The sequence below is a fragment of the Bos indicus genome, chromosome 26 (genome assembly GCF_029378745.1).
Source record: "Bos indicus isolate NIAB-ARS_2022 breed Sahiwal x Tharparkar chromosome 26, NIAB-ARS_B.indTharparkar_mat_pri_1.0, whole genome shotgun sequence".
Lineage (NCBI taxonomy): Eukaryota > Metazoa > Chordata > Mammalia > Artiodactyla > Bovidae > Bos > Bos indicus.
In genome coordinates this window covers 20,069,877-20,097,535 of record NC_091785.1, presented here as the reverse complement: position 1 = coordinate 20,097,535, position 27,659 = coordinate 20,069,877, and the positions used below count along the sequence as shown (strand labels likewise).

Sequence of the window (27,659 nt, the reverse complement as noted above, 5' to 3'; positions counted from 1 at the left end):
CTTTTCTTCAAAGGAGAAAACATCTTTTAATTTTATGTCTGCAGGTACCATCTGCAGTGATTTTCAGTTCAGTTCAGTTGCTGAGTCATGTCCGACTCTTTGTGACCCCATGAATCACAGCACGCCAGGCCTCCTTGTCCATCACCAACTCCCGGAGTTCACTCAAACTCATGTCCATCGAGTCGGTGATGCCATCCAGCCATCTCATCCTCTGTTGTCTCCTTCTCCTCCTGCCCCCAATCCCTCCCAGCATCAGAGTCTTTTCCAATGAGTCAACTCTTCCCATGAGGTGGCCAAAGTATTAGAGTTTCAGCTTCAGCATCAGTCCTTCCAAAGAACACCCAGGACTGATCTCCTTCACAATGGACTGGTTGGATCTCCTTGCAGTCCAAGGGACTCTCAAGAGTCTTCTCCAACACCACAGTTCAAAAGCATCAATTCTTTGGTGCTCAACTTTCTTCACAGTCCAATTCTCGCATCCATGCATGACCGCTGGAAAAATCATAGCCTTGACTAGACAGACCTTTGTTGGCAAAGTAATGTCTCTGCTTTTGAATATGCTATCTAGGTTGGTCATAGCTTTCCTTCCAAGGAGTAAGCAATCTTTTAATTTCATGGCTGTAGTCACCATCTGCAGTGATTTTGGAGCTCCAGAAAATAAAGTCTGACACTGTTCCCACATCTATTTCCCATGAAGTGATGGGACAAGATGCCATGATTTTAATTTTCTGAATGTTGAACTTTAAGCCGACTTTTTCACTCTCCTCTTTCAGTTTCATCAAGAGGCTCTTTAGTTCCTCTTCACTTTCTGCCATAAGGGTGGTATCATCTGCATATCTGAGGTTATTGATATTTCTCCCGGCAGTCTTGACTCCAGCTTGTGCTTCTTCCAGTCCAGTGTTTCTCATGATGTACTACTCTGCATAGAAGTTAAATAAGCAGGGTGACAATATACAGCCTTGATGCACTCCTTTTCCTATTTGGAACCAGTCTGTTGTTCCATGTCCAGTTCTAACTGTTGCTTCCTGACCTGCATGTAGGTTTCTCAAGAGGCAGGTCAGGTGGTCTGGTTTTCCCATCTTTCAGAATTTTCCACAGTTTATTGTGATCCACACGGTCAAAGGCTTTGGCATAGTCAATAAAGCAGAAATAGATGTTTTTCTGGAACTCTCTTGGTTTTTCGATGATCCAGCAGATGTTGGCAATTTGATCTCTGGTTCCTCTGCCTTTTCTAAAACCAGCTTGAACATCTGGAAGTTCATGGTTCATGTATTGCTGAAGCCTGGCTTGGAGAATTTTGAGCATTACTTTACTAGTGTGTGAGATGAATGCAATTGTGCAGTAGTTTGAGCATTCTTTGGCATTGCCTTTCTTTGGGATTGGAATGAAAACTGACCTTTTCCAGTCCTGTGGCCACTACTGAGTTTTCCAAATTTGCTGGCATATTGAGTGCAGCACTTTCATATCATCATCTTCCAGGATTTGAAATAGCTCAACTGAAATTCCATCACCTTGCTAGCTTTGTTCATAGTGATGCTTTCTAAGGCCCACTTGACTTCACAGTCCAGGATGTCTGGCTCTAGGTGAGTGATCACACCATCGTGATTATCTTGGTCATGAAGATCTTTTTTGTACAGTTCTTCTGTGTATTCTTGCCACCTCTTCTTAATATCTTCTGCTTCTGTTAGGTCTATACCATTTCTGTCCTTTATCGAGCCCATCTTTGCATGAAACGTTCCTTTGGTATCTCTAATTTTCTTTAAGAGATCTTTAGTCTTTCCCATTCTGTTGTTTTCCTTTATTCTTTACATTGATTGCTGAGGAAGGCTTTCTTATCTCTCCTTGTACTCTTTGGAACTCTGCATTCAGATGCTTATATCTTTCCTTTTCTCCTTTGCTTTTCACTTCTCTTCTTTTCACAGCTATTTGTAAAGCCTCCTTAGACAGCCTTTTTGCTTTTTGGCATTTCTTTTCCATGGAGATGGTCTTGATCCCTGTCTCCTGTACAATGTCACGAACCTCTGTCCATAGTTCATCAGGCACTCTTATCTATCAGATCTAGGCCCTTAAATCTATTTCTCACTTCCACTGTATAGTCATAAGGAATTTGATTTAGGTCATACCTGAATGGTTTAGTGGTTTTCCCTACTTTCTTAAATTTTTCTTACTTTCTTCACTTCAGAGCCCTTCTGAATTTGGCAATAAGGAGTTCATGATCTGAGCCACAGTCAGCTCCTGGTCTTGTTTTTGCTGACTGTATAGAGCTTCTCCATCTTCGGCTGCAAAGAACATAATCAATCTGATTTCAGTGTTGACCATCTGGTGATGTCCATGTGTAGAGTCTTTTCTTGTGTTGTTGGGAGAGGGTGTTTGCTATGACCAGTGCATTCTCTTAGCAAAACTCTATTAGCCTTTGCCCTGCTTCACTCCGTAATCCAAGGCCAAATTTGCCTGGTACCCCAGGTATTTCTTGACTTCCTACTTTTGCATTCCAGTCCCCTATAATGAAAAGGACATCTTTTTTGGGTGTTAGTTCTAAAAGGTCTTGTAGGTCTTCATAGAACCGTTCAACTTCAGTTTCTTCAGCATTACTGGTTGGGGCATAGACTTGGATTACTGTGATATTGAATGGTTTGTCTTGGAAACGAACAGAGATCATTCTGTCTTTTTTGAGATTGCATCCAAGTACTGCATTTCAGACTCTTTTGTTGACCATGATGGCTACTCCATTTCTTCTAAGGGATTCCTGCCCACAGTAGTAGATATAATGGTCATCTGAGTTAAATTCACCCATTCCAGTCCATTTTAGTTCACTGATTCCTAGAATGTCGACATTCACTCTTGCCATCTCCTATTTGACTACTTCCAATTTGTCTTGATTCATGGACCTAACATTCCAGGTTCCTATGCAATATTGCTCTTTACAGCATCGGGCCTTGCTTCTATCACCAGACACATCCACAGCTGGGTATTGTTTTTGCTTTGGCTCCATCCCTTCATTCTTTCTGGAGTTATTTCTCCACTGATTTCCAGTAGCATATTGGGCACCTACTGACCTGGGGAGTTCCTCTTTCAGTATCCTGTCATTTTGCCTTTTCATACTGTTCATGGGGTTCTCAAGGCAAGAATACTGAAGTGGTTTGCCATTCCTTTCTCCAGTGGACCACATTCTGTCAGACCTCTCCACCATGACCCTCCCATCTTGGGTGGCCCCACATGGCATGGCTTAGTTTCATTGAGTTAGACAAGGCTGTGGTCCGTGTGATTAGATTGACTAGTTTTGTGTGATTATGGTTTGTGTGTCTGCCCTCTGATGCCTCTTGCAACCCCTACCCTTACTTGGGTTTCTCTTACCTTGAATGTGCGGTATCTCTTCACGGCTGCTCCAGCAAAGCACAGCCATTGCTCCTTACCTTGGTTGAGGGGTATTTCCTCACAGCTGCCCCTCCTGACCTGAACATGGAGTAGCTCCTCTCAGCCCTCCTGCGCCCGTGCAGCCACAGCTCCTTGGACATGGGGCAGTGATTTTAGAGCCCAAGAAATAAAATCTGCCACTATTTCCATTTTTTCTCCATCTATTTGCGATGAAGTGATTGGACTGGAATGTTGAGTTTTAAGCCAGCTTTTTCACTCTCCTCTTTCATCTTTGTCAAGAGGCTCTTTAGTTCCTCTTCACCTTCTGTGATAAGGGTGTTGTCATATACACATCTGAGGTTATTGATATTTTTCCCGGCAATCTTGATTCCAGCTTGTGCTTCATCCAGCCTGGCATTTCGCATGATATACTCTGCATATAAGTTATATAAGCAGGGTGACAATATACAGCCTTGACATCAGATCAGATCACATCAGTCACTCAGTGGTGTCCGACTCTTTGCGACCCCATGAATCGCAGCACGCCAGGCCTCCCTGTCCATCACCAACTCCCAGAGTTCACTCAGACTCACGTCTATCGAGTCAGTGATGCCATCCAGCCATCTCATCCTCTGTCGTCCCCTTCTCCTCCTGCCTCCAATCCCTCCCAGCATCAGAGTCTTTTCCAATGAGTCAACTCTTCCCATGAGGTGGCCAAAGTACTGGAGTTTCAGCTTAAGCATCATTCCTTCCAAAGAAATCCCAGGGCTGATCTCCTTCAGAATGGACTGGTTGGATCTCCTTGCAGTCCACGGGACTCTCAAGAGTCTTCTCCAACACCACAGTTCAGAAGCATCAATTCTTAGGCGCTCAGCCTTCTTCACAGTCCAACTCTCACATCCATACATGACCACAGGAAAAACCATAGCCTTGACTAGACGAACCTTTGTTGGCAAAGTAATGTCTCTGCTTTTGAATATGCTATCTAGTTTGGTCATAACTTTCCTTCCAAGGAGTAAGCGTCTTTTAATTTCATGGCTGCAGTCACCATCTGTAGTGATTTTGGAGCCCAGAAAAATAAAGTCTGACACTGTTTTCACTGTTTCCCCATCTATTTCCCATGAAGTGGTGGGACCGGATGCCATGATCTTCGTTTTTTGAATGTTGAGCTGTAAGCCAACTTTTCACTCTCCACTTTCACTTTCATCAAAAGGCTTTTGAGTTCCTCTTCACTTTCTGCCATAAGGGTGGTGTTGGTATCATCTGCATATCTGAGGTTATTGATATTTCTCCCGGTAATCTTGATTCCAGTTTGTGTTTCTTCCAGTCCAGAGTTTCTCATGATGTACTCTGCATATAAGTTAAATAAACAGGGTGACAATATACAGCCTTGATGAACTCCTTTTCCTATTTGGAACCAGTCTGTTGTTCCATGTCCAGTTCTAACTGTTGCTTCCTGACGTGCATACAAATTTCTCAAGAGGTGGATCAGGTGGTCAGGTTTCCCATCTCTTGATGAATTTTCCACAGTTTATTGTGATCCACACAGTCAAAGGCTTTGGCATAGTCAATAAAGCAGAAATAGATGTTTTTCTGGAACTCTCTTGGTTTTTCAATGATCCAGAGGATGTTGGCAATTTGATCTCTGGCCTTGACATCTTTTGCCAATTTTGAATCATTCCACTGTACCAAGTCTGGTTTCAACTTGTTTCTTGACCTGCATGCAGGTTTCTCAAGAGGCAAGTAAGGTGGTCACAACAAGAGAAGTCACTGCAATGAAAAGCAATGAGAAGCCTGTGCACCACAACAAAATCTGTTTAGGATTTCAAAAATAGCTTACTGTTAATGGTTTGGGCTTCCGTGGTGGCTCAGATGGTAAAGAATCTGCATGCAGTGCAGGGGACCTGGGTTGGGAAGATCCCGTGGAGAAGAACATGACAACCCACTCCAGTATTCTGTCCTGGAGAATTCCCATGGACCTGGAGGGCTACATTCCAAGGGGTCACAAAGGGTCGGACACAACTGAGCGACTCAGTACACATTAATGGTTTATACAAATAGTGCCTTTATGTTACATAACAAGAAAGAAAAGATAAGCTTTTCAGCACAAATATGATAGCTCAGTAATGACCTTAGGGGCATAAGCTCACCTCATCTTCCTGTTCACCATCTTTAGTATGTAAGACTTTTGCCCTTGTGCTTTTTGAGTCATTGCCACAAAATGGCTATTATAACTTCGGGCCTTTTGTTATATTTCAGGCATAAAGAATAGAAAGGACTAAAATGCTCAAGGAAAAAAACTTTTTTTCTTAGTGAGGTTCTCTCTTTTAATTTGGCCAGGGAACCCCCTAGGGATATATGGCTGCAGTGCGTTGGCCAGAAGTATGTTACATGGCTACTAATGACTTTCAAGGAAAGCTGGGGAATTGTATATTTTGGCTCTTCACTCTCTATAGTAGAGGAAGGCAAAGGTGAATATACTGTGTTTAGGATATAGGTCAGCTAGTCAACAATGTTTGCTTTCGTCAGTGGTTCAAAGGATTTAATGATGCAGTGTATTTTAAAAATTTTATAAAGTGTAATTTAAATAAAAGTTATTTATTATTCCTCTTACCTTCGATTATGATCTTGTAAACTAGAGTTATTTTTCATTTTATTCTAATTTTATATTCAAGGCTCAGAATATCTTCGAGATTAGTTACTTACTTGATTGTTAAATGAGTTCATCTTGTTGCCTACATCATAGAAATTAGTATAAATATGTTTATGTATAAATATTGCATTATTTGCAACCAGCTTCTGTGTTTTTATCTAAAGTGAGTGAGCACTATTCTCACATTTGGGTAATCTTTGTGAACCATACATCTTAATGCTTAATTGTCATGAGTTTGTTTTTATATCTGAGCTTCTCTTTTAGGGCTCTTTTGATATGTTTGAAAATCTTTTGCACAGAATGATGGCCCACCATTCATGTCTCCTACCTTGTTTTCTTTTAGGTGTCAATGATATCGCTTAAAGAGCCAACTCTTTCCTATTGGTACTGTTGACATGAGCATTAGTTTTTCTTTTCCAAAGCCATAGATGTCAACAGTTTTTTTTTTTTTTTTTTTAATTTTTAGCATTTTCTCCCTAAAATCCTTCAGTTTGTTATGTAAAACTTGGAAGTTTCTAGAGTTACCTTTCAGATTGCTGCATGACAATGACCTTCATAGTCACTAGAATTCAGGCAAGATTGTATTGTTTTTCCCCATGGTAAAAGATGTAAAGAAAAGGCCCTAGTTTCAAATAATGAAGTCATTCTTCATAAAAAAAAAAAAGAAAATGCCCCAGGAGGTAAATAATTCCTGGAGGTGAGCTGAGAAGGGGAACCAAGGAGTGAGAATCTTAAATGAGGTCAGAGAAAACTAAGAAACAGAAGTCTCCAAAGATTTTGAAGATGACCAGAGAAAATTTTAGGATGCATTGTGAAGTGGGAGATGCTTCAGGTTTATTTCCGAATCTTTTCATTTTGATGAAAATGTAGTAGTTTACAAATTCTGTCATACTGGGTGAAACAGGACTTTGTGTATATAGTTTCTGTTTGTTTTTGTTTGTTTGTTTGTTTTTGCTGCCTGCCTTCCTTCTTTTTTTTTTTAGACATTGTTCGAAGTGATGTTGCCTTGGATAAACAGAAAGGCTGCAAGATTGCCCAGCACCCTGATGTTATGCTGGAGCTCCAACGGGAGAAGGCAGCTCAGATGCATCTGGTTCTTCTAAAGGAGCAATTCTCCAATACTTACAGTAATCTTATATTAACAGGTAAGGGTATTGGAGTCGGCTGGAATCTTAGAGCACTGTAGATTGATGGTCTCCATTGGTTAGCAGCTTGATGCTTGGGAGACACTGAAGTGGGATTCAGATGATCTGTCTGTCTCTTTCCACATATCCTTTTTAAAATCATGATGAGTATTCATATAAAATATTTATTATATTTTGCAGATGTATTTTGACTTGAGGTTATGGGTGGTTTGGCATGTGTGTTCTCAAAAGAAGGACCAATGAAAACCTAATGAAGCCTTGTAAAAATATGACTTTTTAGATGTGTGCCAATAGATTTGAGAGAATTACTAAATTTGGTGTCTAAGAAGCAGCTATTTTCCTCTTTCTGTGTATGCCCTTTCTGTGAACCCAGTGAATATAAAGATGAAATGTAAAAGAGATAATGATCCACAGGCAGAGCTGAGAATGTTCTATTTTTGGGAGAGTTTGAAACTATCTAGGGAATTTGATTTTCTTTTTGAGAGCAAAGAGGCAATGAGACTGAGCCATATTCACTTACATCTTTGGTTCTAGGAGGGAAGTGAATATATGTGAAAGTTTAAAGGAGAAACAACTTTTTGCGGGGCTGCTGCAAACTTTGCTTGTAAAGAGCATGTGAGTGGCATGCCTTTGTCAAACTTTGGAAAAAATTCTAATAGCACACTCTAGTGTGAGAATCATGAAGGACTTGTGATGAACTAAGAACAGCAGTCTGAGTTACCTCCATTTTCCTAACGGTACGCAAGGCAGATCTGCATTATATTGATTCAGATAAACTTGAATAAATCGAAGTGTATGTTTTTTCTTGTTTATGAATATTAAAAATAAAAAGATGCAATGTCTGATGGGCAATGAACATCTCACAGTTACTTTTGTAAGCTCCAAGTTAGGAAAATTTAAAAATTTTTTACAAACTTGCTGGCATTTCACCAGGAATTACTGAGTGGCAACCAAGTTGTTTTGCTTTTGAAAAAGCGCAAGTCTCTACTAACTTTCCATCTTGTAACTGGTGAAAAACCCAACAGCGTAAGATGAAAGCCAGATTTAAATGTGACTTTGGAGAGCAGAAAAGAGGATTATGGGTTTCATAAGTATAGGCCCTATTTTTTGTTCTTGGATAGGTCATTAAGGAGGGAAAACTTTAAAGTGATTTATGGCTAATAAATCCTAAATTGGTTAGTAAAACTATGTTTAAGTTTAGATGTTTGGAAAGAACATATTTTTCTCCAAATTTCTTTAGTCTACCTCAGATTTACAAATGTACATGTGTATAGTATTTTCCAATTCAGTTGTTCTAACATTTTTCAGCATACATTAGAGAGGTCAAATCCTGTGTTCTTTAATGTGGCATAGAAAGAGCTTAGGGTAATTCTAATCCTAAACTGTGCATCCAGAGTGTGGCTTGAAGGCATATTATCTTTGAAAACACAAATGCTCTATTGAGTTCAATGGAATCTTTTCTAATTCTCAGTAACATAATCCCTTTGGATGTTTATTCACAGTTCAAACTGTTGGAATCAACATTGTCAACTTTTACCCTGACAACTTGCTTACTTTCTACTAAACAAACTTACCCTAGAGAAGAGCCTCTTTCCTGCTCTCACTTCTCCCAAGCTGCTTCAAAGAGCCCTCAGGCATTTTCCACATTTTTCACCCAAATGCCTGTGCAGAGGTGGTACCTTGCTGCAGACAGAGCATTTGGTGTGCCCTGGTTTGTTTACATGAAAGTTCGAAAGGTTTTGGTTCCAGGTGTTGGGAAGAGATGGAGTCATTTCGTTTTAGCACCAGTGGTAAAACTATTTTAATATCTTTTAACTAACTCTTTGATTTTACACAGTGTGGTTTTCTAATTGTTATGAAGTTTAATCCTTGATTTCTTGTATAAATTTTGAGAACATGGTCTCCAGACAGCTAAACATAATATTTAAACATAACTAAACTAACTTTTGTAAATATTTCCCTTTTCGGTGATGAATGTATATTGGTAAGGAGGGTGAGGTTGAAGGGGCAGAGACCTCTCAAATGAAGTGACTTTCTTTACCAACATGTTCAGAACACCTACCCTAGGATTTCTGCTTGGTGATGTTTCACTTATTTTGTATAACTGTGGAATAATGTTTGAAATGTCTGCGATGAAAGTTTGTGGGAATAGGATGAGGAAACTGGGCCTCCAAAATCTCAGAAATAGATCACTCAACCTCTCTCCCCAACTGTTTACAGAATTTCATGTATATGGGTAGCAGTGTATCATAATTGTTTCCTGCTAGTGGTCAGTTATTGGTATAGTCTTTATTTTTAAATTGGACAACTAAGATAACAGTAGAGGAAAAAATTAATAAAGTGATTCAAATGTCAGTATAGTAAGAAATTAATAAAGTGATGGAAATGACAGCTGCTTAAAAGTGTACTAAAAATGATGGCTATTGCCCCTACCTCACAAATAAGCCCTCATTCTTAGGTATTCCATCTTAGTTGATCATACTGACAGCGTTGAGATGAGGTATGCCTTCATATTCTGCATTCTAGCTCACGATCTCTCTTAAACAGCCATCCCTCAGATGGCGGCAGATGATATTCTAGCTCTGAGGATCTTCTAAACAACCTTACGGTCCTAGTGACAACTCAGTCAATAGAAACAAGTAGACCTCATTATATTTTTTAAAAAATGGATTGTATTTTTGCCTGATGTTAAACATGTCTTTATATCTTCATGTGAATGATTTACATGGTATGGGAAATAATGTTAGCCTTAGCTAATCTAGAAGGTTTTTGAAGTAAACTCTTAAGGTTGTATGAAGGTGATGGAGGAATTCCAGGAGAACTTCAGTGATAGAACTGTTTTAAATATGCTGTATTCTTTCACACTAACTCTCCAACACATGCGTGTAATCTTGTCCTGTATTATCCTGTAGCTTCTTGAATCTGAGAGTATTAAATATCACTGTGCATGTTACTCAAGGAGTGATAAATGAAAGTGAAAGTTTGGTAGGTGACTTTAAGAAAGAGTAGGAATCATAACTTCTGTATCTTTGTGCTTTCATGATTCTTTTTTTTTTTTTAAATTTTTTTTTTTTTTTAATTTAATAATTTTAAAACATGTGTTCCCCATCCTGAAACCTCCTCCCTCCTCCCTCCCCATACCATCCCTCTGGGTCGTCCCAGTGCACCAGCCCCAAGCATCCAGCATTGTGCATTGAACCTGGACTGGCATATCGTTTCATACATGACATTTCACATGTTTCAATGCCATTCTCCCAAATCTTCCCACCCTCTCCCTCTCCCACAGAGTCCAAAGCCTGTTCTATACATCAGTGTCTCTTTTGCTGTCTCGTATACAGGGTTATCGTTACCATCTTTCTAAATTCCATATATATGTGTTAGTATACTGTATTGGTGTTTTTCCTTCTGGCTTACTTCACTCTGTATAATAGGCTCCAGTTTCATCCACCTCATTAGAACTGATTCAAATGTATTCTTTTTAATGGCTGAGTAATACTCCATTGTGTATATGTACCACAGCTTTCTTACCCATTCATCTGCTGATGGACATCTAGGTTGCTTCCATGTCCTGGCTATTGTAAACAGTGCTGCGATGAACATTGGGGTACACGTGTCTCTTTCCCTTCTGGTTTCCTCAGTGTGTATGCCCAGCAGTGGGATTGCTGGATCATAAGGCAGTTCTATTTCCAGTTTTTTAAGGAATCTCCACACTGTTCTCCATAGTGGCTGTACTAGTTTGCATTCCCACCAACAGTGTAAGAGGGTTCCCTTTTCTCCACACCCTCTCCAGCATTTATTATTTGTAGACTTTTGGGTAGCAGCCATTCTGACTGGTGTGAAATGATATCTCATGATGGTTTTGATTTGCATTTCTCTGATAATGAGTGATGTTGAGCATCTTTTCATGTGTTTGTTAGCCATCTGTATGTCTTCTTTGGAGAAATGTCTATTTAGATCTTTGGCCCATTTTTTGATTGGGTCATTTATTTTTCTGGAGTTGAGCTGTAGGAGTTGCTTGTATATTTTTGAGATTAGTTGTTTGTCGGTTGCTTCATTTGCTATTATTTTCTCCCATTCTGAAGGCTGTCTTTTCACTTTGCTAATAGTTTCCTTTGACGTGCAGAAGCTTTTAAGTTTAATTAGGTCCCATTTGTTTATTTTTGCTTTTATTTCCAATATTCTGGGAGGTGGGTCATAGAGGATCCTGCTGTGATGTATGTCAGAGAGTGTTTTGCCTATGTTCTCCTCTAGGAGTTTTATAGTTTCTGGTCTTACGTTGAGATCTTTAATCCATTTTGAGTTTATTTTTGTGTATGGTGTTAGAAAGTGTTCTAGTTTCATTCTTTTACAAGTGGTTGACCAGATTTCCCAGCACCACTTGTTAAAGAGATTATCTTTAATCCATTGTATATTCTTGCCTCCTTTGTCAAAGATAACGTGTCCATATGTGCGTGGATTTATCTCTGGGCTTTCTATTTTGTTCCATTGATCTATATTTCTGTCTTTGTGCCAGTACCATACTGTCTTGATAACTGTGGCTTTGTGGTAGAGCCTGAAGTCAGGTAGGTTGATTCCTCCAGTTCCATTTTTCTTTCTCAAGATCGCTTTGGCTATTCGAGGTTTTTTGTATTTCCATACAAATTGTGAAATTATTTGTTCTAGCTCTGTGAAGAATACTGTTGGTAGCTTGATAGGGATTGCATTGAATCTATAAATTGCTTTGGGTAGTATACTCATTTTCACTATATTGATTCTTCCAATCCATGAACATGGTATATTTCTCCATCTGTTAGTGTCCTCTTTGATTTCTTTCACCAGTGTTTTATAGTTTTCTATATATAGGTCTTTAGTTTGTTTAGGTAGATATATTCCTAAGTATTTTATTCTTTCCGTTGCAATGGTGAATGGAATTGTTTCCTTAATTTCTCTTTCTGTTTTCTCATTATTAGTGTATAGGAATGCAAGGGATTTCTGTGTGTTGATTTTATATCCTGCAACTTTACTATAATCATTGATTAGTTCTAGTAATTTTCTGGTGGAATCTTTAGGGTTTTCTATGTAGAGGATCATGTCATCTGCAAATAGTGAGAGTTTTACTTCTTCTTTTCCAATTTGGATTCCTTTTATTTCTTTTTCTGCTCTGATTGCTGTGGCCAAAACTTCCAAAACTATGTTGAATAGTAATGGTGAAAGTGGGCACCCTTGTCTTGTTCCTAACTTTAGAGGAAATGCTTTCAATTTTTCACCATTGAGGATAATGTTTGCTGTGGGTTTGTCATATATAGCTTTTATTATGTTGAGGTATGTTCCTTCTATTCCTGCTTTCTGGAGAGTTTTTATCATAAATGGGTGTTGAATTTTGTCAAAGGCTTTCTCTGCATCTATTGAGATAATCATATGGTTTTTGTTTTTCAATTTGTTAATGTGGTGTATTACATTGATTGATTTGCAGATATTGAAGAATCCTTGCATCCCTGGGATAAAGCCCACTTGGTCATGGTGTATGATCTTTTTAATGTGTTGTTGGATTCTGATTGCTAGAATTTTGTTTAGGATTTTTGCATCTATGTTCATCAGTGATATTGGCCTGTAGTTTTCTTTTTTTGTGGGATCTTTGTCAGGTTTTGGTGTTAGGGTGATGGTGGCCTCATAGAATGAGTTTGGAAGATTACCTTCCTCTGCAATTTTCTGGAAGAGTTTGAGCAGGATAGGTGTTAGCTCTTCTCTAAATTTTTGGTAGAATTCAGCTGTGAAGCCGTCTGGACCTGGGCTTTTGTTTGCTGGAAGATTTTTAATTACAGTTTCAATTTCCGTGCTTGTGATGGGTCTGTTAAGGTTTTCTATTTCTTCCTGGTCGAGTTTGGGAAAGTTGTACTTTTCTAAGAATTTGTCCATTTCTTCCTCGTTGTCCATTTTATTGGCATATAATTGTTGATAATAGTCTCTTATAATCCTTTGTATTTCTGTGTTGTCTGTTGTGATCTCTCCATTTTCGTTTCTAATTTTATTGATTTCATTTTTCTCCCTTTGTTTCTTGATGAGTCTGGCTAATGGTTTATCAATTTTATTTATCCTTTCAAAGAACCAGCTTTTGGCTTTGTTGATTTTTGCTATGGTCTCTTTTGTTTCTTTGGCATTTATTTCTGCTCTAATTTTTAAGATTTCTTTCCTTGTATTCTTAATGTGATAATTTTCAGTGTTTGTTGAAAATGTTCTGCTGTATACACAATGAATAAATTCACTCAAAGACTACTTCTTAAGGGTTGATTTGGATGTCTGTTAAGTTTGAATAGGTTCACATATATTATTTGTCTCCCTTCCCTTGGCAAACCCCTCTCTTTTAAGGTGTAAATTGAACTTTTGTGGCAGACGCCTGTACTATAATTAAATCAAAACAGAAAATAAAAAGTTAAAAGCCAGCCTTAAGGGGCAATATACTTTCTAGGATTTTTTTTAGAACATAAATTCGCAGAAGGCAAGGAATATCATATTTGTGCAAATATGCATATTGTGCTGCATTCTACGTGGTGAGTAGAACATAGTGAATGATCCTGAAATGAAGTCAACTTTTGAAAAATTTATGTTGTAAAGTCATCTAGTCAACTCTCATTTCCAGGCAGCCTGAAATATGTAGCCCTTATAAATGGATGGCATTCGTCAAGATGCTTTCCAAAATTCTTTTTTGAGGACACTTGTCATGTTATTGTCTGGTACTGTAGGTTTTGTACTTCTTCTTTCAGTAATTAGATTTCAAAGTAGACTGGAATTCCTATGGTTAGCTTTACTGTATTACTGTGAAAATGAATTGAGCAAAAGAAGCTCATACTTCCCTGTTATGGTCAATCTTTCTAACTTCAGCCGAGCAAAGGGCTCAAATAAGTGGAATGAAAATTGTCCTTTCAGTTTTCAAAGGACAGGATCCAGATCTGTTTAATTATTTGCATTATATAGTGTAGTACTGAGGGCTTCCCAGGTGGTGCTAGTGGTAAAGAACCTACCTGCCAGTTCAGGAGATGTGAAATGTGGGGTCAGCCCCTGGTGGAAGATCCTTTGGAGGAGGACAGAGCAACCCACTTCAGTATTCTTGCCTGGAGAATCCCATGGCTATAGGAGCCTGGCAGGCTACAGTCCATAGAATCTCAAAGAGTCAGACATGACTGAAGAGACTGAGCACACATGCAAGCATGAATATTTCATAGTTGTTTAATTGATCTTCTATTGCTAGGCATCAGAGGCGTCTCTAACTTTTAGTGATTATAAATAATGTTGTGATGAATAGCATTGCATATATATCTTTGTGCAGTGCCTGTGAGTATGAGTGCTATGTCAAAGGAATGCACATTTAAATTTTTGATGCATTTAGTAAGTTGACTTTCAGAAAGGTCATGCTGGTTTATACAGTGTATGAGATAACTCATCTTGTCTTTGCTCATACTGATTATTTTCCAATTTTTTATCTGTGTTACTGTAATAGACAGTGATTGGTATTGCATTTTTTTTTTGTAAGTGCAAATTGTAATTTTTTAAATATAAATTTATTTTAATTGGAGGCTAATTACTTTACAATATTGTATTGGTTTTGCCATACATCAACATGAAATTACATTTCATTGGTTAACCAGTGAGGTTAATAATCTTTTTACATTCAGTTCAGTTCAGTTCAGTCGCTCAGCCGTGTCTAACTCCTTGCCACCCCATGAATCGCAGCACGCCAGGCCTCCCTGTCCATCACAAACTCCCGGAGTTCACTCAGACTCAAGTCCATCGAGTCAGTGATGCCATCCAGCCATACATTGGTTGCCATTTTTATTTCTTCTGTGAATTGTACATTTCTTTAGCCTATGTTTTTAATTGAGTTGTTGGTCAATTTATTATTGAATAATAAGGTCATTTTTTATATTAGGGATATTAATATTTTGTTATGCATATTGCCAAAAAATGTATTCTTGGACTTTTAAAATTTATCTTTGTCATATATATGACTAAGGGACTAATGCTTTCTTTCACTTTCACTAAGAATAGTTTAGTTGTTTTTTCATTTTGTTTTATTTTTTTTCTCTCTCCCTTCCTCTGTGTTTATCCTGACAGGCTAACAGTCTGAGGATTGTCTCTATCCTGCCCTTCGTGTTCCTACTCTAGAACTAGGTATTATAATGGTGTTTAGTTCTACTCTGTAATGCTATTGGGGATGTTGTACATCTAGTTCCGGGGCAGCATAACCTGCCTGAGTTAAGTACTTTGCTTTTTTCTTGGTGCTATTTTTGGGAATCTTTGCCTTGGAGTGTGTCAGAACTAGAGGAATATTTTCTGTTCTTATATTTGAATAATAAGATAATGAGTGTGGAGTTACTTCCTAGTAAGAGATTTGTTTCACCTTTTTATAAATGAAGGAATCATTGTGGTCCCTTGGTATAGAAATGTGTAAATGGTTAGGCAGCTTTTAATTCTACCTCGTGTATTGATTCAGCATGTGAGTTTTGAAATCAGATAGTCTGAGTTTGATTCTGGAACAGCTACTTAACAGCTCCGTTAACTTGGGAAGTTTTTTTATCCTCTGTTTAGCTTTAATTTCCTCAAATCATTGTATCTTACATACTTCAGAGACTTGTTTGAAGATTAAATGAGGTTTTGTACATAATTCCTTAGTGTAGTGCCTGAAACACAGTAAATATTCACTAAATGTTAGATTTTATTATTGTGATTAATCTTACAATGTTTTCAAATGCACATATTACTCTTGGGTAACTTTGTTGCTTTTGTGGTACTGAAATCTCTCTGCTTTAAGATGTCAGTTGACACAGTATGGTAAGATAAAACTAATCAGAAACAGTTTTGAACTCTGCTGTTAATTTATGGTAGTTTCATGATAAATCTCCTACCACTCTGAACCTTAGATTCTTAGTTGTCTAGGATGTGTGTAATAATTAGTAAAATAAAGCATGAGTCACTATGTCCCCTGGAAAATGAAAGTCTGAAAATGTGTCATATATGGGAAGCTGTGTTCAGAATGTCTTGATCAAGCATTTTGAGTTCTTTGAAAGCATGATACTAACTAGATGAATATTAGTTGGTATTAGAATTATTCCTGAATATCTGAAAATGCAGCTCTGAGGATGAGCAGAACATCAATTAGATGGTATTTTACATATTAAAATGAGCCCAATGCTATTATCAAAACAGTGAAATGTCTGCATAAAAGTCAGTGGCCATACATAAGTGCATAGTCATGAAGTTATGTAGCACATGATTAGAAGTTCCCCTTTTCTCCAGCTCTTTTTGGTTTTAAGTACAAATATACATACTCTGTTGCTTGTAAGTCCTTATATGAACTATTACATAAGTGAAGATTGTTTTTGAACTCAATTCTTACTACTATATTCAACAGACACAAATTACATTTCAGTAAATGTGATCAGGAAAAAAAGGTAACATAGGAGAAAAGGATATAATTGCAAAAACTGTTCATTTTGTACATTACCACCATTGTACTGACAATAGTACAGAGAATCACTACAGAATATATATATTTTTAAAGTGGTCACATTCTGCTTCTCTCAGAAGTAAACTTGGGAGCATTGATTGATTTCTGTCCCAACTTGGTAGAATCTTTGTCTTTATGAATCACAGAGTGAACGTCCTCTTTTTCAGGAGTCTTTGTTAAGAGACTTGAGGAGATGATGATTACTTCCTGCTTTTCACCCATATTCTGTAAAAGATGATGTTGGAAGGAGTCCTTTGAATTTATTTATACATTAGCTCTCCTGTTTTCTTACTATGAGAAGCAGTTTCTCATAGGTTCCTTCATTTAGGTTGATGGCATCACATCAAAGCATAATTAAATAAAAGCAACTTTTTTGGATGGTGAATTAAGTGTGGATAGCCCTCTGCAAGTCTGGTTGAATCCAACAGTGAAGTTTAGTGAATTTAGGTCAGTGATCTCTAAGGTCCAGGTAGGTGTGGCAAAGGATGTATAGGCACTTCAGGATATGTATGAAGAAATCCATCGAGTCAAGATTTTCTGATTACTAGACAGTTAACTTGTCAGAAGATTATTAATTTTATACATTTTAAAATTCTGAGAATAGGGTGAGAATTTTCCTATTTGAGAGTAACTGACAATGTTCCATCATCTGTTAGTTTAAGCATATTTAAACATATTGCAGTTCAGTGTGCACAGCCAAGTGGACTTAAAGGGACTTTTGAAAAGAAACATAATTAAATATAATTCTATTAATAATAATGCCAGCATGAAGCAACAGCAAGAAAATTGAAAACCTGAGAGTTCACCTTTTAGTAAAAACTTTGTCAGCCACAGAGTGCAGTAAACATGATCCGGCAATATACTGTCCAAAAAAATGCCTGAATTATCAAGAAGACTATTTGAAAATCAAATTTGCATGTTATTTTTAATAATATGTGTTATTGAAAGTTTATATAATGCCCAGAAATTATTATTAATACTATTTTAAGAATAGGAGCAAAAAGGTGTTTGAATCATTGTTTAAAAAAACACACAAAAAACATTGCTGATGAATTTGAAATTTCTATTTTGATCTATGTTTTATAATGTAACTAAAATATTACTGCAATTGGTGCATAAGTAGTATATGTATGTATCACATATATGTAGTTTTATGTTACATATGGATTATTTATGATAAAAATATTTTACTGGTATGAAATAAAAAAATTTAGGGACCAGAAACCTGTGAAGTCCTCTGTTCTTCATAGCAGTATAGGAGACTAGATATGAATAGGAACCTTAGGGTTAAACAGACCTAGGATTTAATCCGGAGAAGGCAATGGCACCCCACTCCAATACTCTTGCCTGGAAAATCTGATGGACAGCGGAGCCTGGTAGGCTGCAGTCCATGGGGTCACGAAGAGTTGGACACAACTGAGCGACTTCACTTTCACTTTTCACTTTCATGCATTGGAGAAGGAAATGGCAACCCACTCCTGTGTTCTTGCCTGGAGAATCCCAGGGACAGGGGAGCCTGGTGGGCTGCCGTCTATGGGGTCGCACAGAGTCGGACATGACTGAAGTGACTTAGTAGCAGCAGTAGCAGCAGGATTTAATCGTGCACTTACCATGTACTAGTGTGAACTAGGGTAAATTGCTTAATTTCATTCCCATTTGTAAAATAGAGAAAATAATATCTTACATAGTTTGTGAGGACTGGATTAATTTAATGTTATAAGTTCTTAATACAGAGCCATATGCTCAATGAATGTTAATTTTTGTTGTTATTATTTTAATTATTGTATTATTAATAAAGAGATTGTCCTTTTGGGAATCTTCCATAAATAAGCTTATGTCTAAGGTACTGTCACAATGCACAGTGAGAGGAACTAAATAGATTCCAAAAGAAGTAAGTCCTTGAGTTTTATGATTATTGTCAGAAGTAAAGTTTTCTGTGCATTTGCTTTGTGTGTGTTGTGTGTGTGTGTGTATAAGGGTCTAGATTTTGGAGGAAGTAGAGAGTTTATTGTGAGATTATAATTGTGAGATTATATACATGAACACACTTGCCCACTTGCCACACTTCTTCCCCAGAGCAGCTCTTTTCTCTGTTAGGGTTCTAAAGAAGAGAAATGCAGCTATTCTATAGTTTCTTTAGTCTTTGGATCATTTCCTTTGAATGTAATGACCTCAGCTGTTGTAGGTTACATGTTCCTTTTCATAGTATGAAGAAAAGTTGCAGATTTGCAGGTAAAGGTTTACACATAATCTGGGTAAGTGTGGAAGTAAGACCCCATGAATCGCAGCACACCAGGCCTCCCTGTCCATCACCAACTCCCAGAGTTCACTCAGACTCACATCCATTGAGTCAGTGATTGCCATCCAGCCATCTCATCCTCTGTCATCCCCTTCTCCTCCTGCCCCCAATCCCTCCCAGCATCAGAGTCTTTTCCAATGAGTCAAATCTTTGCATGAGGTGGCCAAAGTACTGGAGTTTCAGCTTTAGCATCATTCCTTCCAAAGAAATCCCAGGGCAGGAAATGATAAATTATACTATGCAGGGAAAAATAGCATTTTGTTCATTTGAATAGACATTTGATTGTCCTGTGACTTATGTTGTAAAATATATTGCTGTTACAGTGATTGATAGATGGTACATTGGGGGAGAAGATGTCAGAATTGAGAGATCTGGATTTCTTTTTGCTTTATGTGTATCCTTGGGGCAAGCTTCAGCTTTCTCATTCATAAATTTAGAATTATAGTATCTGCCTTTTGTCAATATTTTTTCAGCCTGTGTCTGAACACCTATCATTAGTTAGAACCACGCTAACCATGGGATCTCTGATGCTGGGAGGGATTGGGGGCAGGAGGAGAAGGTGACGACAGAGGATGGGATGGCTGGATGGCATCACTGACTCGATGGACGTGGGTCTGAGTGAACTCTGGGAGTTGGTGATGGACAGGGAGGCCTGGTGTGCTGCGATTCATGGGGTCGCAAAGAGTCGGACGACTGAGCGACTGAACTGAACTGAACCATGGGATCTGTGGATGATAAGACATGTTCTGATTCCTGCGCTCCCTGGAAATGTAGTCCAATAAGAAGATAAACCGGCAGACAATTATGGCTCACTGTGGTTAGGTTTATATTAAAGGAATAGGAGTGTGAGTTGACCTAGGAGAATCAGAGGGGCTTTTATGAAGGAAATGGTGCTAATGATCTCTAAGTTTCCTACTTTTATTTTAAAATTCTGGTTAGCGTGTGCTTCAGAAATTAAGGATTCTTTTGCAAACTGAAAGGGATTGGGACAGGAGGAGTTTTCTTCAAATTTGTTGATAGCCTTGATGCCTTCAAAAATAATTTAATCCATTTGAGTTTATTTTTGTGTATGATTTTACAGACTGTCTTAATTTCATTCTTTTACATATGGTTGTCCAGTTTTCCCAGCACCATTTACTGAAGAGACTTGTCTTTTCTCCATTATATTGTCTTGCCTCCTTAGTCTTAGATTAATTGACCATAGGAAAGTTAAAGTGAAAGTGAAGTCGCTCAGTCCTGTCCAACTCTTTGCGACTCCATGGACTATAGCCTACCACGCTTCTCTGTCCATGGGATTTTTCCAGGCAAGAGTACTGGAGTGGGCTGCCATTTCCTTCTCCAGAGGATTTTCCTGACCCAATGATCGAACCCGACTCTCCCGCATTGTAGGCAGATGCTTTACTGTCTGAGCCACCAGGGAAGGTGTATGGGTTAATTTCTGGGCTTTCCTTCCTGTTCCTTTGATCCATGTATCTGTTTTTGTGCCAGTATCATACTGTTTTGATTACTTTAGCTTTTTAGTATAGTCTGAAGTCAAGAGAGCCTGATTCCTTCAGCTCCATTTTTCTTTTTTAAGATTATTTTGGCTATTCAGGGTCTTTTGTGTCTCCCTACGAATTTTAAAAACTAAAGACTTTTTTCTAGTTCTGTGAAAAATTACACTGGTAATTTGAAAGACCTAAATAAATATAACAGATACTGTAAAACTCTTAGAGGAAAACAGGTAGAACATACTTTGACAGAAATTGCAGCAATATCTTTCTTGTTTCATCTTTTAGAGTAATAGAAGTAAAAACAAAAATAAACAAATGGGACCTAATTAAACTCAAAAATTTTTGCACAGAAATAGAAACCATAAACAAAATGAAAAGGCAACCCACAGGATGGGAGAAAGTGTTTGCAATGATGCAACTGAAAAGGGATTAATCTCCAAAATTTACAAACAGTTTGTTGGGGATTTTCTCCCCGGGACTTGGAAGCGACGAACCTGAAAGAAGGACACTTGGACAGTCTCTTGCAAGGACTGACAAGTTTATTTCTGCAGTCAAGCTTTTTTATAGAAGCAGGAAAAAAGAGCTTAAAGTATGCGGCCAGCAGAGTGCATACGGAGTTAACACCTAATCAGTAGAAACATTTCAAGGACAGCGCGCTCTAAATGACTCATGGGCTTCTCCCACAACCCGCTCTCACAAGTAACATCCCTATTTATTATTAACTCTTGGCGCCGAGCATAACCAAAGGCAGGAGATGTCTTTCTGTCCGTAGTGCAAAGCCGAGTACTTCTGGCCCTTCGCCATTTTCCCAAGGACTTTCTCCTTTTACGGCTATTTTGCACTACACTTCCCAACACAGTTCATGCAGCTCAGTATTAAAAAAAACGAACAACTCAGTCAAAAAATGGGGCAGAAGACCTAAACAGACCTTTCTCCAAAGAAGACATACAGATGGTCAACAGGCACATGAAGATGTTCATTATCTTTAATTACTCGAGAAATGCAAATTAATACTACAATGAGGTATCACCTCACACCAGTCAGAATGGCCATCATCAAAAAGTCTACAAACAATAAATGCTGGAGAGGGTGTGGAGAAAAGAGAACCCTCCTACACTGTTGGTAGGAATGTAAACCAGTAATAGCCACTATGGAAAACAGTATGGAGGTCCCTCAAAAGGCTAAAAAATAGAACTACTATGATCCAACCATTCTAAGTGAAATATGTCAGGCAGAGAAAGACAAATATGATATTGCTTATATGCAAAATCTAAAATAAATGATACAAATGAACCTATTTACAGAACAGAAACAGACTCACAGACATAGGAAACACACTTACGGTTACCAAAGTGGGAAGGAGAGAGGGATAAATTGGAGTTTGGGATTGACATATATGCACTACTATATTTAAGATAGATAACCAAAAAAACCCAACTATATAGCACAGGGAGCTCTGCTCAATATGCTGCAATAACCTAAATGGGTGAAGAATTTGAAAAAGGATAGATCTGTGTGTATGTGTGGGTTTCTCTGGTGGCTCTGCTGGTAAAGAATCTGCCTGCAATGCAGGAGATCTGGGTTTGCTTCTTGGGTTGGGAAGATCCTCTGGAGAAGGGAATGGCTACCCACTCCAGTATTCTGGCCTGGAGGATTCCATGGACAGAGGAGCCTGGTGGGCTACTTTAGTCCATGGGTTGCAGAGTTGGATTACTGAGTGACTTTCACTTTCACTTCATGTATATGTATAGCTGAATCATTTTGCTGTACACCTGAACTAACAAAACATTGTAAATCAACTACAGTCCAGTGTAAAATAAAAATTAAAAGGAATAGTTTATAGATAACATATCTTATTTTTTGTACACTAAGATTAGAGATATTACATGTAGGTACCTGTAGATATCATTTAGAATTAAAATTATTGAGCAACTTGGAGGATCTCAGTCTTTCTTCATTCTTGTTCTTTTTTCCTTACCTCTTTGTTTTGCTTGATTGAGGACATACATTAGGGCAGCACCCTCTGCTTTCTCTCTTCAAGTTTTTTTAAGTTTGACTTAAAAATTTTTTTAAATGGGAGGATAATTGCTCTATAATATTGTGTTGGTTTCTGCCATACAATATGAATTAGTCAAGCTATATATATATATATATATATATATATATATATATATATACATATCCCCTCCCTCTTGAGTCTCCCTCTTATCCCACCCTCATCCCTCCTCTCTAGGTCATCACAGAACACCAGGCTGGGCTGTCACCAGAGAATATTAATTGGTGAGAACTCTCCCAAAGGCCTCCAAGTCAACACTAAGACCTGACTGCACAAAAGGCCAGCAAGCTCCCGTTCCCTTCAAGTTTTAATCCACCCTTATGGTTTGAACTGTCAGTAGAGGTTGAACTGTCCAATCCATTAATAAAGGAGAGAGAATAAAAATATCATTTTTATTGTCATCAGAATTCAAGTGGGTCTGATTTGGGCCCTGTAGGTTATAAAATTTTATTTGCCCCCATTTAGACAAAGGATACAAAATTAGAAACTCAAAATTACACACAAAAGTTTATATGGAAAGGCAAGAGACTCAGAATAGCCAGTACAATACTGAGTTAAGAACAAAGTTGAGGACAGATACCATCTGACCTCAAAACTTATTATAAAGCTACAATAATCAAAATAGTGTAGTATTGGTGAAAGAATAAATAAATTAGATAATGAGATAGAATAGAAAGCCCAGAAATAGACCCATACAAATGTAGTCAATTGTTTGTTGACAAAGGAGAAAAGGAAATTCAATGGATAATCGTTGGTCTTTTCAATATACTGAGCTGAAACAATTGGACATCCATCCAGATTAGAAACAGACCCTTCACTTTTCACAAAAGTCAACTCAGTGAATAATAAACTTAAATGTAAAATGCTAAACTATGAAACTTCTAGAAGATAATACAGAAGAAAATCTAGGTTACCTTAGGTTTTGTCATGAGTTTTCAGATATATCAAAAGCATGATCCCTGAAATAAAAAATTGAAATTTGAACTCAAAAGTTTCTGTCCTTTGAAAGACATTGTTAAGATAATGACTGTGTTGGTTCAGAACTATTCTGAATTCTTATTTTTAATTTGGAATAATATAAAATGATGTTTTATGTTTGTCCTGTCAGAAATTATTTTCCCTTTCTCCTTGTGATAATTATTACAAAAGGAAAGTTGCTGATCCTTTAAAAAAGTATTAGAAATTTCTATTTTATGAAAGGGAAAAAAATGACCAATAAGGAAGACTTTAATGATGCTTTTAATGAATCTTTTGAATAATTTTAATAGGATCATTTGGCTTCCCAATCCATTAATAAAGGAGAGACAGAATAAAAATATCATTTTTCTTATAAACAATTCAAGTAAAATGTTTATTTTATGCCTTGCTTTCAATTGCCAATTTCTCTTTACCCTGAGCATATTTTCTCAAGATTACTATTTTCTCAATGCATTTTGTGAAAACATATAAATTCTCATATAGATGAGTCTCACTTCCATAAATCTTCCCCTTTCCATTGCACTGAACCCATACTTTATGTTGGAAGAGAGGAGGAGGCTTATTATTCTGTGCTCTTAAGGCAAGGACATGGTATACTTGTCAAGCATGGAGCTTTTGCACATACACCCTGAGGAGTAGTTACCATATTTGTGCTATGGCTGCCACTCCCATCTCTTCAGAGAGGAATTTGGGCTGGAGAGCTGACCAGGAGCTGAGAATGCAATTTCCTTTCAAGTGAACCTAGTTGAATGAAGATTATGTGCTAAGTAGGAAATAGTACAGGAAGCCAGTGTCAAGGAGCATGGGTTTTTCCTTTAAAATATCTTCAAGATTATATTCTCTCAGCAGGAGGAACCCCCAAACTAACACCCTTGTGTTTTTGAGTTAAATAATTCTATTTATGATGTTTTAGAGATGTTTACTGGTGACAGACTAATTTGCTAGCATATGAGTTCTGGAGAACAAATTGGTCTACCTTCCTGAAAGCTTTAAAAAATAGTTTTAAAAATTTATTGAATTATGGTTGACTTATAATGTTATAATAAGTTTCAAGTGTACAACATAGTGATTCCTAATTTTATAGATTACAAACCATAAAAAGTTATTATAAAATATTGACAAAATGCCTTGTGTTGTACAATACATTCTTGTGACTTATTTATAACTGCTAGTTTATACCTTTTAATTCCTTTCACCTATGTTGCCCATCTCTTTATCCCTTTCCCCACTGTGGTAATCACTAGTTTGTTCTCTGTATCTCTGAGTCTGTTTCTGTTTTGTTGTATTTATACATTTGTCTTGTTTTTAGATTCCACATATAAGCTATAACATACACCACTTGTCTTTCTTTATCTGACATATTTCATTAAGCATAATACTTGCATGTCTCTCCATGTTGTTGCAAATGGCAAGATTTCATTCTTTTTTATGGTTGAGTAATATTCCATCATGTGGACATACTACATCTTCTTTATCTATTCGTCTGTTGATGGGCACTTAGGTTGCTTCCATGTCTTGGTTATTGTAAGTAATGCTGCTGTGGTTAGTGGGATGCATATGTCTTTTTGAATTAAAGTTTTCCTTTTCTTTGATAAATACCAAGCGGGTGGAATTGCTGGATTGTATTACAGATTTTTAAATTTACTTTCCCCTTGTCCCTGTCACATTACTGTCTCCAGATCTGTATTTTGTCATACTCCATATGAGTAAAATAGCAGAACCTGGTTTCTGTGGGACCTCACACAACCAGTGTCATCTGGTAGTGATGTTTACTTTTATTTTTTCTAATTTAATTGTCTTATCTGTGATGATTCTACTTTTTCATGTCCTGGCTTTCCAGTGTATGGAAAAGAAAATTTTTTCTGTCATCATCAACCTCTTAGTAGAATAAGTGAATGGGAGAAGAATAGAGCCCATGCTAGTTATGAAGATAAACTACATTCTGGAGTATTTGGGGGATATTGAATTCTACTAGTTTTGTTCTATTTTTTTTTTCCTTGAGAAGAAATGGCAGTAAGTAGCCAGCCTCACATAGCACAAGAGATTCCTGTTTAGCATTATCATTCCATACCATTTTTGTTTGGAAAATAATCCATTCCACTCTGTGCCAGTTGGGACTCTTGTTTGCCTGGCTGAAGTCATCATTCCAGCATTTGGTACTCTAGGCAAGAATTCCAAGAAGCTCATAAAAGGCTATCCAGATAAACAGTTTTCCAAATTAAATTTATTGCTGAAAGTGTTGTTAGGAATCAGACCAGGTTTGCAATGTTACAGGTAAGTAAACTGAGGCTACTTGTTCAAGGTCACGTAGTTGCCTATGCTATGCTATGCTAAGTCACTGGGATTCTCCAGGTAAGAACACTGGAGTGGGTTGCCATTTCCTTTTCCAATGCATGAAAGTGAAAAGTGAAAGCGAAGTCACTCAGTCGTGTCCAATTCTTAGCGACCCCATGGACTGCAGCCTACCAGGCTCCTCCATCCATGGGATTTTCCAGGCAAAAGTACTGGAGTGGGGTGCCATTGAGGTAGGACTAAAATTCAGGCTTTGGATTTTGGGGTTCATTGCTATTTTCACTACACTTCAAAATACTTTCTCTCCTGGAAATTAAATAACTTCTGTCCAACTGGAAAAAATTATGCAATTAAAGAATTAATTCACATATGTACTCCAGAAGTTTTATTGAGGGCTGCTTTGACTAGTGTAGAAGTAGACACACAGTATGGAGGTAAATACTTTTAGCCACAGATGAGCCAACTGTCAGTCTGTTGGTACAACTGACAGATGCTTGGCAACACAAGGAGGCTAAATGCTCTCTCTCAGATGTGGTGATCCAGAGTACTCTACCTGTGAATAGGGAAGTGGACCTTTTGCCTGAGTCTTGAAGGAAGGATATGAACTGTAAAATGCATGATAGGATGCAGGTTAACTTTATTGAAAATGTGACATCATTTAACCCTTTGTGGCCTACTAAGACTTCGAGTCCCTGTAGTAAAGGCATCACTTACAAGAGCATCCAATTTAAGAAACCACTTCAGATTGAGAGGATTAAGGCTATAGGATAAATCCAAGAGGGACATTTAAAATTCTCTTTAGGTATTTTATTTTAGAGGGCTGGGTGGTAATTGCTACTAGGATTATTTTTTAGGGTAAATGATTAGATTTTAGGCATAGATAATGGAGAAAAACAATATTCTTCAGTTGTATGTTTGTATTTTTAATAGAATTATAATAGTTTACCTAGGTGAGAATACAAATTAGCCATGAAATATATATAGAGACTTTAGAAGAAAGAGATTTCTAAATTTGAGGGGTGTACATATCATGTTACTAAAATAAAGTACTTTCCCCCTTCTAATCAGAGTCTCTCTTTCTTACTTATGGGTTGCTACACATCACTTTCAGTCTACCCTCTCTTTTTAGTTGATGCCTATTACTCCACAGTTGCCAAATTCATGTTTTGTACTTTTCTGCTAATCTCTCTGAACACAAGTAAGCTTTTAACAGACTCTCAGATACTCTCAGCATAGGTCTGTTTTCCATGTCTGTTTTTGTATCTCTGTATTTCTTTGTTCTCAGCTGTTTCCTTTCTTATAGCTCAAAATGACAGTATTTTATTTTCATTAGCTCTAAACTATCTCTTAAAGAGGAGACATGCAATGTCATTGTCTACTTCAACTGTTTAGAATTTCATCTAGAGAGTAATATAGTTTGTTATATTTTATAGGAGTTGTGTTTTAGTCACTAAGTCGTGTCAGACTCTTTGCAACCCCACGGACTGCAGCACACCGGGCTCGCCTGTCCTTCACTCTCTCCCGGAGTTTGCTCAAATTCATGTCCATTGAGTTGGTGATGCTCTCTAACTATCTCATCTTCTGCTGCCTTCTTCTCCTTTTGCCTTCAATCTTTCCCAATATTAGGGTCTTTTCCACTGAATAGGCTCTTCACATCAGGTGGCCAAAGTACTGGGGCTTTAACTTCAGCATCAGGAGTTCCATATTTTTATGTCTTGTTTGAAAAAGCAAAATAGATTTAAGCTAATTAAGAAGTCTACTTACAGGTAGTCTTTTCTTATTTCTTGATGTAATATGAACATTTGCGGAAGTCTAGTGAGATGCCTTCTTAGAAAAATGAGTCCAGTGGATCCTTAGTGTTCATTTTTTCCCCTTTTCTCATTCTAAGAAAACCAGACAAGTTCAGTG

General features: G+C 37.5%; 1 protein-coding gene across 1 annotated transcript in view; it reads left to right on the top strand.

The window, feature by feature from the left end:
- The window catches only part of HPSE2 (heparanase 2 (inactive)), a 724,439-nt gene that overhangs the window by 68,148 nt on the left and 628,632 nt on the right, over positions 1–27,659 (top strand). Inside the window, exon 3 of the mRNA XM_019953208.2 lies at positions 6,991–7,152. Within this exon, the coding sequence (XP_019808767.1) occupies positions 6,991–7,152 (162 nt within the window). The remainder of the gene's footprint in view (positions 1–6,990; positions 7,153–27,659) is intronic.